Below are 16,171 nucleotides of genomic sequence, written 5' to 3'. Positions count from 1 at the left end.
CTTCTTCTTCTTCTTGTCTCTTTTCATCCTTTCTCTGGGCCTCCAATTCCATCAGTTCTTCATTAGTAAGCTCCTTGTGCTGCATAGCAAGGAGTTCAATGAAGTTGTCCTCTCGCAGATCTAGCCTGAAATAAAGATACTGTACTACTGTACTCTATACAGTACTGTAAAGTACACAAAAGCACAACCACTTGCAGAGGATGCACGACATGACAATGTAGGCCAGACACATGAACTAACTTGCGTGATTGAACATGCAAACTCACATTTGCACCTTTGAAAGTTCACAACTTGAAGGTTCATATGTAGGGGACTTACTGTATAAAAGCCAGAGAGAGGAGGTGTTTCAGAGCATGGGCTCTGGTTTGGTTAGTTTGCATATGAAAATATGCTTCAGGGCAAATCATTTGCAATCTCTAAGAACCGACTAGCCCAGTCTATCCTCATCAGCAAGGCCACCAATGCCAGAGCATCAAGAATACAGAAAATATGAAAATATAGTTAATATACATTTGATGAGAGAAATGAGGAAGTCAAAAAGATTTCCATTTTGGATGACTATGGAAGTAAAATGCTGTTAACTTTCAAGGGAACTAAACTTTATTGAGCACCTACTCTGTGCCAGGGACAGCTTTAAGACCTTTACATAGTCTCAATCAATCCTTAAAGCTACATTTTGACAGGGGGACTCTTTTTAGCTTAATTTTACAGCAGTGTTGTTGAAGAAGTCTGCAAGATTTTGTGCTCCGTCCCCTATGACATGCTCCCTCACAGCCTGATTTTAGATGTGTTGGATTTGAGGTGCCTGGGGGACATCTTGGTAGAACTATTTAGGATACAATACCAATAACATCCCCATTTTAACCTACGTTCTTATCTAACAGAAACTTACACTGCACTTCTTACACCCTAGACACTGTCTGTCCTCAAAGCTTTACAGATGCCGTCTTATTTAATCCCATAACAGTACTTTGAATTATTATCCTCATTACATTCTTATTTTTAATCACCTTAATAGCTACCAATTTATGGAATATCCTGATGAACCATGCACTAGACTAGGCATTTTATGTAAATTAACTTAATTCAATCATGCAAGACAAATGTGATTATCTCCACTTTAAAGACCAGAAAACTAATGCTTAGTGGCTTGCATCACGTGGCTTTATATTTATGAAATTTCATAAATGTGAACTTCTGTTGTGATTAGAACTATTATCCCATTTTACAGACCAGAAATTAAGTCTCAATAGTTTAAGTGACTTGATCAATGCTACAAGACCATAAATCACCTAGGCTGGATTTGAATTTCGGTATATTTGATTTTTCATCCCAATCTTTCCCCAATATTCCTGTACTTTTCAAAATGTGTTTCAATGGAGCTTTATTTTCAATGTTTCATAAATGTGGGCTTATCTTTTATGAATCTTGATTTCATAAAATTGGACAGTGCCGTGGGCTAAATAGTATCCCCTGCCAAAATTTAAAGGTTGGAGTCTTCACCCCAGTACCTCAGAATGTGACTGTATTTTGAGATTGGGTCTTTAAAAAGGTAATTAAGGTAAAGTGAGGTGATGAGGTCATGGATTAGGGTGGGCCCTCATCCAGTTTGACTGACTGATTTCCTTATAAGAAGAGGAACTTAGGACACAGTCACACACAGAGGAAAGACCATGTGAAGCCACAGTGGGGAAGACGGCCATCTACAAGCCAAGGAAAGAGCCTGAGAAGAAATCAACCCTGCTGACCCTCTGAGCTCAGACATCTAGCCTCTGGAACTTTGTGAGAAAATAAATATCTGTTGTTTAAGCCACCTAGTCTGTGGTTTTTGTTATGGTGGCCTAGGAAATTAATACAGACAGTAAGTTTCCACTACTGAAACAAAAGTGGGAAGCCACCGTCCTTGGTAGTTAGTCACACATGCTGTATGACCAGTCTGATTACTTTCCTAAACTCACTAATCCTGAGGTCAGATGACCTCCTGGGATAAAAGCCAGCTTCCTCTTGCTGTTACTCCAGCCCCTGGTCTGCAGACATTTTCTTCTTCTCCTAACTTCCCCTCCAGTGACAGAGGAGATAAATATTAGAGAAACAAAAGTCCAGAATGCTAAGGTTGCCACTCTCACTTCCTCTCCTCCCTTAACCCAGCACTGCTTTGAATACAGTCAGTGCCCTGGGGCAGGGAAGAGAAGACAGCACAGTGCCTCGGAGGCTGCCTTGACCGGCAGACACAGAGGGTCATGTTTTCAGAAGGCCACTTCTGGTCACAGAAAATGCCAGGATGATGCCTCGCACCCGCCTGGCTGCGGCTCTGATCCCAGCCATGGCCCTCCTCTTCTGCCTGAGGTCGGAGGGCTGGGACCCTTGTGTACAGGTACGTGGCTGGAGGCAGCTCGGCTTCCTGGAGCTTTTGCCTTGCTTCTGAAAAACTGCTCTCTGCTCAGTTTCCCATGACGGGGCCCCAGTTAGTTTCATTTGCAAACAGACATCAAATTACCTTAAAGATCTAAGAAACCACAGGGACCAAATGATTCAACGGCTATAGGACATTAACAAGCAGCCCATAGGGTCATGTCCCATTTAGGAGTTAAAGTGCTCCTAGGGACTTCAGGTCAGATAGACCTGCTTAAATTCACTGTTCTTTCACTTTTGGGGTGTGTGACCTTGCAGAAGTTATTAAACCTCTCTGAGACTAGTTTTCACATTGATAAAAGAATTATGGGCTTTAATAGAGAGTTGTAAGAAACCTGCTTCTTGTCATTGCTTAACGCTGGTGGTTTGTACACTCTGTTTCAGGCTGTTGCTTTGCCCCTTTCAATCTCAGGAAGAAGATTTTTTTTGGTCTCTTAATAGAAAGAACTTTCTAAGTGGACTTCAGACTTCTGAATCTAGTCATAGTTCTGTCCAAAAAATGAAAAGAAAAGGAGTTGAAAAAGAAAAGGAGAGACAGAGATACAGAGAAAGAGCGATGGAGAGAGAAGAAAAAGAGACAGGGAAAGATGCAAAATATCAGCTAAGGCAATGCTTTCTTTCTTTTTTTTGTAAATAAATTTATTTATTTTATGATTTTATTTTATTTATTTCTTGTTTCTGGCTGCGTTGGGTCTTCGTTGCTGCGCACGGGTTTTTCTCTGGTTGCGGCGAGTGGGGGCTACTCATTGCAGTGGCTTCTCTTGTTGCGGAGCACGGGCTCTAGGCATGCGGGCTTCAGTGGTTGTGGCATGTGGACTCAGTAGTTGTGGCTCGCGGGCTCTAGAGCGCGGGCTCAGCAGTTGTGGCGCATGGGCTTAGTTGCTCCGCGGCATGTGGGATCTTCCCGGACCAGGGATCGAACCCGTGTCCCCTGCACTGACAGGCGGTTTCTCAACCACTGCACCACCAGGGAAGTCCAATGCTTTCTTTCGTTGTGAAACACCAACCAGCTGGTTTGTAATCTCATTCATGAAGGATCTCCTTTGTTTTTCCCCTGCATGGACTTCACAGTTGCTTTGGAAAGCCCAGGGCAGAACCAAACAGCCAGAAGAATGTCCTGGGATCTAGGGTGTGGCAGAAATTCAAGAAAAGCATAACCAGCAGTCCTGACGTTGAGGACGTGGGGGAAATTGTGTACTTTAATACGTAACAAAGACAAATGTGTTATTTCCACATCCTCTGCTCCCCCCATTCCCTGCTCACTGTCCTCCTCCCTGTGTCCCTCCTGCTGTTCAGTTAGTGGGCATAGATCCTCCAATCATGGTCACCCCAGGATAAATTACAGCCACTCCTGGCTCCTCCCATTGCCCATGCCCCAAAGGCTCTCAGTTTCTGAAACTTGTCCAACCCTGCCCATCACCTCAGTGCCACCCTAGGGCAGATCCTCAGCTCCCCTGGCCTTGGCTCTTGGGCAGTGACTCATCTCCTGACCCCTTAGCCCCCTTCCTTTAATCTAATCTGCTCATTTTCGTCTGCTGTTTGTCATTGTTGTTGTTTTTCCTGAGGCACAGATCTAACAAATTACCGTCCTTAAAAACTTTTAATAACTTTCCACTGCTATTAGGACCTTTTCCTACCATGGGGCCTTTGCACTGGCTAGTTCCTCTAGCTAGAATGCTTTTCCCCTAGATCAGTGCTGCTCAATGGGTCACATGATATTATTTAAATTTAAACGATACATTTAATAAACTAAATTTAACTAAATTTTTATTTAACCAAATTAACTTAATTTTAACTAACTGAATTTAAAACTATGTTTTAAACTATGTTCTAGTAGTTAAAAAAATAAAAGCAAACAGGTGAATTTAACTTTAATAATATTTTTATTTAAGTCAGTATATTCAAAATATTATTTCAAAATGTAATATATACTAGACTATTAACAAGATAGTTTACATTCTTTCTTCGGTACTAAGTCCTTGAGATTTGTATATATTTTACATTTATCATATTTAAACTATCCACATTTCTCATACTCAACAGCCGTGTGTGGCTAGTGGCTACCATATTGGACAGTGCAGCCCTAGATATTTTCATAGCTTAACCCCTCACTTCATTCAAATTTCTGCTTAAATGTCACCTCCTCTGGGAAGTCTTCCTTGATTGCCTCATGTAGAGCTCCCCACTCCCTATATTTGCCTCTAATCTCCTATGCCGCTTTATTTTTTTATATCACATCATTGGCTATACATATATAAACTATATATATAAAATACATATAGTGTTGTGAATATATATATATATATATATATATATATATATATATATATATATATATATATATATATTTATTGTTCACTGTTTGTCTTTCTGTTGAAATGGAATCTGTAAGAGGGCAAGATCATTGCTGGTTTTATTTATCACTTTATCCCAGTGCCTAGCACATGTAGTTGTTCAATTTATACGTGTTAAGTGATTAAAAGTATTGCCACAGGACAAAGTATGAGGCCTTCCTGATCTGGCTCTGGCTTCCCCTCTGGCTTAGGTTTCCCCACTCCTGCCGCACACCAGCTCATCTGAGCTAGTGTTCCAGCCCTGTGTACTCACACTCTTCCCTCCTTCTTCCTCTTTCCATATCCAAATCTCACTTATCCTTCCAGACCCACCTGGAAATATTCTCCTTCTTGGAAGCCTCCTACAATCTACAATCCCTGGATCCAGGATTGATCTCTACCTTTTCTGAACCAAAGGGAACATTTTCCAAGCCTGGTTTAAGACCCTTTTCAGGAATGAGTTGTGCTCCTATCAAAACTCTTACTCTAGACTGTGAGCTCACTGAAGTCTGGAGCCTTATCACATTGGTCTTTGTGCTGCCCACAGCACTTAGCAGAAAATGCCTTCAACTGGGATTTGAATAAACTTCCATGTAATCAGTTATCAATTCATTTGTTCGACAAATTTTATTGAGCATTAACCATTTTCCGGGCATCATTCTGAGTGCTGGAGACAGAGAGCTAGAGTCTCAAAGCTTACGATCTAGTGAGGGAAGCAAACAGTACGTGTGGAACAATCACATAGAAGGCATAATGTTAGATAGTGATGCCGCCTGTGAAGGAGGATAAAAGAGGGTAAGGGATGATGCCTGGCACCGTCCTCTATTAGACAGTATGGGCTGTGAGGATTCTGCGAGGAATAACACTTCAGGAGACAAGTGAATAAAGCAAAGAGCTGCACTATGGCCTGTGAGACGTTACGCATGTTACTTCATCTCACTGCATTCTTCTTCTTAAAAAGGTTTATTTGAAGATTAAATTCAAACATGTAACATATACGAAACAAGCCTGCATATAGTGGGGAATTAATAATAGCCAATAATAATACATGCTAACATTTATTGATCATTTACACTGTAATAGGCTTTGAGATAATCTCTTTAATACCTTATCTCATTAATCCTTTTAAAAGATTCTACTGGTTTTAAACTGAAAACCAAAATCAGCTGGCTTAAGCAAGGAATTTTGTTGAAGAATCAGAGAATTAGGAAATTAAATGGGAGTTTGGAGAACAAGGCTTACAAAGAATTTGGGAAAGTATGATAGAAATCAGCAGAGGAACCAAGACAGCATCAAGCGCTTGACCTTATTCACTAGGTTTCACCACTGAAGTCGATGCACTTCAAAGATTTGTCCCCATTTCTATCTCATCTGCTCAAAGGTCAGTGATCCAAGGGAAAGAATACAATTGGCAAAAATTGCGCTATGACTAAGGAAGGTCTGGACACCTGACTCGCAGTCTCCCTAAGCTTGTATACAACGAGAGGTGTATTTAGAAAAACAACAACAGTGGGACTTCCCTGGTGGCACAGTGCTTAAGAACCTGCCTGCCAATGCAGGGGACACGGGTTCGATCCCTGGTTCTGGAAGATCCCACATGCCGCGGAGCAACCAAGCCCGTGAACCACAACTATTGAGCCTGCGTGTCACAACTACTGAAGCCTGCGCACCTAGAGCCTGTTCTCTGCAACAAGAGAAGCCACCGCAATGAGAAGCCCGTGCACCGCAATGAAGAGTAGCCCCCGCTCTCCGCAACTAGAAAAAGCCTGTGCACAGCAACGAAGACCCAACACAGCCCAAAATAAATAAATAAATAAATAATTTAAAACAACAACAACAACAACAAAATCCCTTGTTGCAAATCACAGGGAAGAGATAGGGTGAAACCCAGAGCTTTTGGACTCTAGAGCTTCAGCTCTTCACCACTTGACTCCATTGCTTCTCGCTAAATGCTGCCATTGTGATAGCAGAGGTTAAACGTTGGGTAGGTGCTTTTCCCTTCCTAATCTAGAGTAAGACATTTTATAAGAATGAAGTGAGTGGATAAATGAATGGATGGGTGGATGGATGAACAGATGATTGGGTGGATGCATGACTGGATGGATGGATGGATGAAAGAAGGCTGACTGGCCCCTGTGCTTGTCCCAGTGGCATCCCAGGCTTTGGCCTAGGAGAGGAGAGTTGCTGGGAGGTCTGGTAAGGTGCATGCAGCAAGACACTGCATCTAATGTCTGATCATTTCAGGTGGTTCCTAACATTAGTTACCAATGCATGGAGCTGAATCTCTACAAAATCCCTGACAACATCCCCACATCGACCAAGATACTGGACCTGAGCTTTAACCACCTGAGTCATTTAAACAGCCATAGCTTCTCCAACTTCCCAGAACTGCAGATGTTGGATTTATCCAGGTAATGTATGAGTTTTACCATTGTACAAGGAGAAATGTTCCTTGTTTTATCATTTCATTCTTAAGTCAGAAAGCCTGATTAATGAAGTCTCATTTTCATTCATCTATTTATTCATTCAACAGACATCTTACTTGCTATATAACTTTGGGCAAGCCACCTCCCTTCTCCAGGTCTCAGCTTTCTTATCTGTGAAATGGGCAGTGGGATGAGACAGTCTCTAAGGACAATTCTATCTTTGATTTTCTTTTAAGTTAGGGGAGTAAATTGACTCAAACTCTTTCATCAGCAGATATTTATTGACTACTTGCTATATGTTGTTCACTCTGCTAGGAAACGAGAGTATGTTGATATATAACATACAACCCTAGCTACTAAGGAGGGCATATCCACTTGAAAGAATTGATATGTTTAAATCCTGAGCATGGTGCTCAGCATAGTAGACATTCAACACATGCTACTTGATTCTGGTTTTGGATTTTGAACCTGAGATAATAAGGATAGTAATATATGAGAGTAGGTGATAAATTATTTACAAACTAGAGGCAAGACACTGTGTTGTACAGAAAAGGGGCCTTCTATGCAGTGAATAATCAATATAGAGTTCATGAACTGAGTGGGATTCAAATAATGTCTAGAATATTGGAAGTGGGGTAGAGGATAAGGAATTAGAAAGATACAAGTAACCCAAAGAGAAAGATAACAAGATCAAAGGAAAACATCTGCTGTGAGAAAGAACAGTGACTAATGTTTTATTTTTCTGATACAGGGAAGTATATCATTCATTAGAACAGGTGAAGTTATTATCATCATTTTGGGGGGAATTGAATCCTAAAATCATTTTCATCATCAGGGACCTTATTTAGAAATGTAATAGATAATGGACTATAATCTCTATAAGGGTTTGTGAAAAATGGAGAAACATTTTATGTATGACATTTTATTATAGAAACTCTTAGTAAAGGATAAGAGGATAGTAGATATTCCTGCAGAAGAGTGATCATCTTATGTTTTATACTCTAATTTGGATATTGATAGACTACAACAAAGGGGGGGATCAAGCATTTTGAAGGCAGTGACATAGAGCCTTATGGAGGTCAGATGACTTGAGCTGGGTCCTCCTCCAACATTTACTGCCATATGGCCTGAGGCATGTCACTTTGTGTGACTTGATTCTCAGTTTTCATATCTGTGAAACACAAATGGTGAACTTTACCCCACAGGGTTAACTGTGACACTAAATGTTAACACGCTATATATATTAAAAACCTTGTAAAGTAATTTTATAAGCATAAAATACTATTATAGCATTCCATTAGTTTCTAAATTTCAGTTTTCTGAATGAGAATTTTGTCAAGAAATATACTGAATTGAGGTAGACAGACCAACGCTTTTTTTTAAACAAAAGAGTCTCATCAATGTCCCTTATAATTCATTTTCGACGCACCACATGCCCAAGGAACTACCCTCAGAGGCTTTAAATATGTGCTTGGAGAGAGGCTAGCTCCCCCTCCTGGTTAGCCAGGAGGAGACTCTGGATTAGCGCAAGGACAGATTATAGTGCAATAGATACTCTGACTTTTCATGTTGCTTCACAGTGTTCTTCATATACAGTAACTCCACTTATCTTCTAAGGATGCTTTGTGATAGACCAGGCAGCCTTTTTTTTCCTATGGAAATCTATTGATACATTTTTTTCTTTTTTGTAGATGAGGAAATTGAGGCTTGGAGAGTTTAAGGGATTCATATACATGCACATGCCTTGTTGACAGCGACCAGAGATTCATGTTCACATCTCCTGCTTCCAAGTTAAATATTCTCTTCATCTTAATACTCTGATTAACATTAAGTGATGAGCCCTATATGGAGAACTTTTCATGAACATTAAGGATATCTGTGACATTTTGGTGTAATTTTTTATACCTTTGAAATTGACATTCACTAGTCATTTATCATGCCTAACAACTAACAACTATCTGCCTCATCTGTACCCATCAGATATATAATCACAATTATGTGTGGCAGGAAATGGCTAAAGCGGATCCAAGGTTCAGTCTTCACGTGCCCCAATCGTTGATCTTTAACTGATTTCCCTCTGTTGGATGGGCTGCCTCTGCTTATCATGGGTGCCTAGTGTGATAAAAAGAGATTGTCATGGGGGTCAGTATGATAATACCAAACTTGTGGGGTTTCTTCTTTGCTTCATCTGCCTTGCTTGATATTTTTGCCTGTGCATCATCCTATGGCATGTCATATCTGTGTGAAGACCTAGATGACTGTGTTGATATTTCATTTTGCTTTTTTATTCAGCAGAAATACTGTGTAATCTGTATCTCTTTTCCTTGTAGATGTGAAATTCAGATGATTGAAGATGATGCATATCAGGGCCTAAACCACCTCTCCACCTTGATATTGACCGGAAACCCTATACAGAGTTTAGCCCTGGGAGCCTTTTCTGGGCTATCAAGTTTAGAGAAGCTGGTAGCCGTGGAGACAAACCTAGCATCTCTAGAGGACTTCCCCATTGGACATCTCAAAACCTTGAAGGAGCTTAATGTGGCTCACAATCTTATCCATTCCTTCAAGTTTCCTGAATATTTTTCTAACCTGCCCAACCTGGAGCACTTGGATCTTTCTAACAACAAAATCCAAAATGTTTATCATGAAGACTTGAAGGTTCTCCATCAAATGCCCCTGCTCAACCTCTCTTTAGATTTGTCCCTGAACCCTTTAGACTTTATTGAACCAGGTACCTTTAAAGAAATTAAGCTCAATGAACTGACTTTGCGAAGTAATTTTAATAGTACACATGTAATGAAAATTTGTATTCAAGGTCTGGCTGGTTTAAAAATCAATCGGTTGGTTTTGGGAGAATTTAAAAATGAAAGGAACTTGCAAAGTTTTGACAGATCTGTCCTGGAGGGACTGTGCAATTTGACCTTCGAAAAATTTCGGATAGCATACTTCAGTGAATTCCCAAGGGATGATATAGGCTTATTTAATTGTTTGGTAAATGTTTCTATGATTTCTCTGTTGAGTCTGGATTTAGACAGTCTAGAAGCCCTTCCTAAAGACTGCAGATGGCAACACTTAGAATTGATTAACTGTAATTTTAAACAATTTCCCACATTGAAGCTCAATTCTCTCAAAAAGTTTGTTTTCACAGACAACAAAGGTATGAGCACTTTTACTGAATTTGAGCTACCAAACCTTCAGTTTCTAGATCTCAAAAGAAATCGCTTGAGTTTCAAGGGTTGCTGTTCTCACACTAATTTTGGGACAACCAAACTGAAGCATTTAGATCTGAGCTTCAATGATGTCATTACTATGAATTCAAACTTCTTGGGCTTAGAGCAACTAGAACATGTGGATTTTCAGCATTCCAATCTGAAACAGGCCAATGATTTTTCAGTATTCCTATCACTCAGAAACCTCCGTTACCTTGATATTTCTTATACCAACACCCGAGTTGTCTTCCATGGCATCTTCGTTGGCTTGGTCCGCCTCCAAACCTTGAAAATGGCAGGCAATTCTTTTCAGAACAACTTGCTTCCTGATATCTTCACAGAACTGACTAACTTAATCATCCTGGACCTCTCTAAGTGTCAACTGGAACAGGTATCCCAGATGGCATTTCACTCCCTCCCTAGACTTCAGGTGCTAAATATGAGTCACAACAAACTCTTGTCATTGGATACACTTCCTTATAAACCACTCCACTCCCTCCGGATTCTGGATTGCAGTTTCAACCGTATCATGGAGTCCAAGGAGCAAGAACTACAGCATTTGCCAAGGAGCCTTGCTTTGTTAAATCTTACTCAGAATGACTTTGCTTGTGTTTGTGAACACCAGAGTTTCCTGCAGTGGGTCAAGGACCAGAGGCAGCTCTTGGTGGGAGCTGAGCAAATGATGTGTACACAACCTTTAGATATGCAGGACACGCCCGTGCTTAGTTTCAGGAATGCCACTTGTCAGATGAACAAGATGATCATTAGTGTGTCGGTTCTCACCGTCCTCTTGGTATCTGTGGCAGGAGTCCTGGTCTATAAGTTCTATTTCCACCTAATGCTTCTTGCTGGCTGCAAAAAGTATGGCAGAGGTGAAAGCACCTATGATGCTTTTGTAATCTACTCAAGCCAGGACGAAGACTGGGTGAGGAATGAATTGGTAAAGAACTTGGAGGAGGGGGTGCCCCCCTTTCAGCTCTGCCTTCACTACAGAGACTTTATTCCTGGGGTGGCCATTGCCGCCAACATCATCCAGGAAGGTTTCCACAAAAGCCGGAAGGTTATTGTCGTGGTGTCCCAGCACTTCATCCAGAGCCGATGGTGTATCTTTGAGTATGAGATTGCCCAGACCTGGCAGTTTCTTAGCAGCCATGCTGGCATCATCTTCATAGTCCTGCACAAGTTGGAGAAGTCCCTGCTGCGGCAGCAGGTAGAGCTGTACCGCCTTCTCAACAGGAATACCTACCTGGAGTGGGAGGACAGTGTCCTGGGGCAGCACATCTTCTGGAGACGACTCAGAAAAGCCTTGCTGGACGGTAAACCATGGAGGCCAGAAGGAACAGCAGATGCAGACAGCAGACAGCAGGAAGCAACAGCCTCCACTTGAGGGGGAAAATCTCCTGATGTGCTCCTTGCCCAGCTGGACACAGTGATTGTTCAGTTAACAAGTATTAAATGCTGCAACGTACCAAGCATTGTGCTAAAGGCTGGTGATTTAGTGGTGCACAAGATATACAGGACTGCTAATCTCATGGAGTTTACAATGTAGAGGGAATAAACACTGTACTAAAATACAGAACTTCCAGGTGGATGTTTCAACCAACTCAGCTAAGGAGTCCAGGACAGGGAAAGTCAACTCAACTCTTACCCCATCAAACTGAATTAGAACTAAGAGATTGGGCCTCAGTGAGATTAGAAAAGGACAGACTTCTCCTCCTTCGTCTTTTGAGTAGAAACCATCTCATGTTATATGTTTTAGCCATGTTAAAACAAAGCAGTTTTGGTAGTTTCAACTGATCTAGGTCTTGGCTCACTTTTCCCTTTTCTTTTGAATATAATTTAAATTCTATTTGCGACTCAAAAGGCTCCAGATTCAGATCCACCCCCCACTTTAAGTCAGTTCACAAATATCCTGGTTATCCCTTAGCATGTTCTATTTATTAACTACTAGTCCCTGATATTTTTTTTGTCTTTATAAATCCAGTTCTCATTTTTCACGTCTTCTCTATAAACCCATATCATAAATAAGGCTGTTAGAGGCATGCTGGAAAGATCCATATTTAACCACTAACTTTTGAGCAAATATGTAAAATATACTCTGTCACTTTGTCACTTGATGCCATTCTGAAGTTATTACCTACCAAGTTATGACTGTCATGAAGGAAGCATTAAAATAATTTGGTTGAAAGTGGCACTTATTATAATAGAGGGAGACAAGTCCAGCTTCCTGGTCTCATCATGAGCAATTCAGGCTAGAGGCAGGGCAGGAGGTGGGATGACCTCAGGAGGTCAGCTCTTCTTGATGACCCCAGAAACATGTGGGCTGATAGAGCTGGGGTGACTGCATGATGGGAGTTGCAGCAAAGGTTTCTTCTGCAGCAAATGAGTATTGTTTGATGGTCCACTGAATCTTTCAGGGGATTTTGAAATGGTTCGAGGTGGGGAGCACACATTGCTGTTTCCTGTTGGGTGTCACTCCATGATCACATTTAGGAAAGAGTAGATATTGTCATTGAGAAAGTAATGTCCTTGAGGTTACTGTGGGTCATGTTAAGGGAAATTCTTTGAAAAGCACAGGCAGCCAGCTTTCCCAGAATAGTGCAGTCAAAGAAAGGGCAATGAGGACACTTGGAAAATACAGTTGTCAAAAACTGGAAATATGGCCACATGTAGGAGTGTGTTTGTGACTGAGTGTTCCAGAGTGTATTTTGGTTGGAGCATGGTTGGAGTTGCTGAACATGCCTGGGTGTGTTTATAGGCCTTATGTGCTAGTGAAAATGGATATATGTATTTGTGCACATGCCTCTATGTGTTCCTGTTCCTTTTCGTGTGATCATGTCTGCATGGAAGAAAGTGTGATTATATTGCAAGGGGAATATTTGCATTTGATGTAGATGTCTCCAGATGTTTGAGTTAGGTCCTCACTCTAGTGTTGGTATGTGATTCCTTATATACAAATGTCTGTGTTATATTCTGAGTATGCTTGAAGGCATGCATTTTTGTGTGTGTCCAGGCTATATGTGAGTGTGTTTCTGTTCATATTTAAGTAAGCATTCCTCATCTGTGTGTTAGTTCAAGCAAATATACAAGACTCCAAGGAGGAAAATCAAAATACGACTGGAATATTTCCTGTATCCAAGGCTGTCACTGGCCTTCTTCCTATCAGTCCCCTCTCCCAGCTGGGAATTCTGAAAATTGCAGGTGAGGTGGACAAGAAAGGAAAGAAATGATATGACAGAAACATAAGGGGAAGAAAAAGGAAAGTTAGGCCTAGGACAGGTTCTTTGCAGCCATTTAAATTCTCTGGATTAAACAGAGATGAAGGGTGGAATAGAAAAAAAAAAAGAAAAATTAATAATAATGCCTTAAATTTGTGTAATACCCTACAACTTAGAACATAGTCACACAATTATAACCACATTTGAATCTCTTATGATCCAGGGAGGGTAGCAGATTAAGAAGTCATTTCACCATTTTACTGGTGTAAAATCTGAAGGTCCAGGAAGTAAATTTATTAGGCCACAGAGTAAAGTGGCAGGGCCTGAACTTGGCTTCCAGCCTACACTGGGCAGCTCACTTTCCACTGTACCCCATTGCTTCATGCTTCAAGTTCACAAGACGGGAAGTGAAACTCCTGAACCTCTCTGTGTGGTTGACAGTAGTCAAGGGTTTTTCACTGAAACCATGAATCATTAGGTAAATACATATGCATATATACATTATATATACTGAGTGATTTATTTATGACACCTTCCTTTCCATAAAGGGCATGAGGGAGATTCAAAAAAACAATACATGGACAAGTTTAGTTAATTAGAACTAGAAAATCTTGACGAAGAACAAAAGAGGAAAAAAAGACACTTAAAGTAAGCTTTAGCATAGTGGTTTCCCGTCCTAACTCCAGAGAGGCCCCCCTGGTGTTTTGGATAGTATGGCTTTTGGAGAAAGCCAAAACTCACTTTCACCACTTACCCGCTGGACATGGGCTTCACCTCCCTGAGAGTCTAGTTAACTCAAATATAAAAGGAGGGTAGATTATTACTTTGCAAAACTGTTGTAAGTATTAAAAATAGTACATGTTCAATATAAGGAACACTTTTAAAGGGGAGTAATCCTCTGGGACTTTATGAAGCGGACACAGGGAGAAACACTAAATGGTTTTCTCAGTAATACCATTTTACCAGTTGTTGCTTTCCCAACCTGTGAGACCACAGGAAGACTGTAAGCGTGATCAGGCCGTCTCTTTCTGATTCGGCCTCCACCCATGGGATTATCAGAACCCCAGAGCTCTATAACCTCTCTAGACATCTCCAGCAGGATCCTGGGTGGCAGGGGGGTGGGGGTCTTCCATGAACTCACAGGAACCCTCGCAAGAATGACTGGGAGGTCTTTGAGGGCAGGAAGCATATCTGTTTATCCTTTGCTTCCCCAGCCCTGAGTTCAATGGCAGGCGCAGAGCAGACATACAACACCTGCTTATTTGAAGAGCTGATGAATGAGCAAAGGATTATCTCTGCAGGGAATGATGTCCTCTGTTCTTCCCAGTCAAGGCCGCCAAGTCCCCGACCACAGTTCTCTGTTGCCCGTGCAGTTTCTGGGGCTCCAGACCTCCACGCCCATCCCCTGTTCTTGCTGTCTGCATGGATGTTCTCAACCACCTCCTCCACTTGGTTCCTGAACTCCAAGTATTACAAAAGACTTCGCAGAATGGGAGGAGAGGACTTCTCTAATAAAATGGCCATTTTTAGGCCCTATTCTACTGCTTTGTGTATGATATCTAATTTTAAGTCCCATACTCTGCCTATTAGATGGACACTGGTAATACCAGCATTATTACCCATTAGGAAATGAAGGCTCTGTAAGTAACTTATCTCAAGTCCCACAGGTAGAAAATGGCAGAGCTTGGATTTAAACGCAGTAGACCTCTCAGTCATTCTTCTTAGGACACCTGTGAGTTCATGTAGTACCTTCCAGGAACTTGCTGGTAATTTCCAGAAAAGTGAGAGTCCAGAAGGAGGCTGGGGTTCTGACAACCGCATGGGTGGAGGCCAAGTCAGAAAGAAACTACCTAATTAGAATTAGTCCTCCTATGGTTCCACTGGTTGGCCAGGGCTCAAGAGAATCCAGATATGAAGGTTAAACCAAAGGATGTGTGTTGGGCTGAAAGATGAGCTGTGTGAGAGACATGAGGCGGTACTTGAAATCAACCATTTCCTCCAACAATGACGAACTAAGCCTTTCCCACTTTATCTTTTCTGATGTAGTAAATTCTTTTCCATGAGGCTCCCAGGACTTCATGCAAATAGGTCTATTCAAATGGCCTTCCAGATAGGCTCAGCTGTTTCTGTATTTGTAGCAATTACCCACAAATCTGTACTCAGAGATACCTTTCTGCCACATGATTTGGAATAAGGCTGTTCCTTTCAATGCCTTCATTAAATGGCAGGGATGTGTCACTGGAAATCAACACAGTAAGGAGACTTAACTGAAATAGTTTGAGGACATCAACTTTAGCAATGCACCTTGATACAGAATTGAAGTTGGACTGTCAGGAGGAGGAGCAACAAAGCATGTCTCTTGGACTGACTTTCCCACTGGCACCATTATTCTCACTTCTTTCAGGTTGTCTAATGAGAGGACCCAAATAACTGAGAATTTGGACTTAGAATTTCAGCCTAGTACCTAGAATGCCAATAATCTATTTTGCTAAGTGAAGAAGAATACAGATGCTTTGAAAATCAGGAGTGGCTAGAAAATTTGGCTTTCATTTTCTTCCAATGGAATATTCTAG

At 41.2% G+C, this 16,171-nt stretch overlaps 1 protein-coding gene across 1 annotated transcript; it reads left to right on the top strand.

Annotated features, from left to right (window-relative positions):
• The first annotated feature begins 2,224 nt into the window (after positions 1-2,224).
• Positions 2,225-12,422, top strand: TLR4 (toll like receptor 4). The gene is made up of 3 exons (XM_068552193.1): positions 2,225-2,374; positions 6,990-7,156; positions 9,502-12,422. Exons 1-3 carry the CDS (start codon positions 2,282-2,284, stop codon positions 11,765-11,767), a joined length of 2,526 nt encoding a protein of 841 aa, XP_068408294.1. The 5' UTR covers positions 2,225-2,281; the 3' UTR covers positions 11,768-12,422.
• The last annotated feature ends 3,749 nt before the right edge of the window (positions 12,423-16,171 follow it).

Source organism: Eschrichtius robustus, chromosome 10, assembly GCF_028021215.1.
Source record: "Eschrichtius robustus isolate mEscRob2 chromosome 10, mEscRob2.pri, whole genome shotgun sequence".
In the NCBI taxonomy this organism is placed as follows: Eukaryota; Metazoa; Chordata; class Mammalia; order Artiodactyla; family Eschrichtiidae; genus Eschrichtius; species Eschrichtius robustus.
Note: the sequence above shows the minus strand (reverse complement) of the source record. Positions and strands in the feature narration are given on the sequence as shown.

Coding starts and splice junctions, on each gene's coding strand:
- TLR4 (XM_068552193.1), top strand. CDS start 2,282: ATGATGCCTCGCACCCGCCTGGCTGCGGCTCTGATCCCAGCCATGGCC. Junction 2,375..6,989: donor GCTGGGACCCTTGTGTACAG/GTACGTGGCTGG, acceptor TGATCATTTCAG/GTGGTTCCTAACATTAGTTA. Junction 7,157..9,501: donor CAGATGTTGGATTTATCCAG/GTAATGTATGAG, acceptor TTTTCCTTGTAG/ATGTGAAATTCAGATGATTG.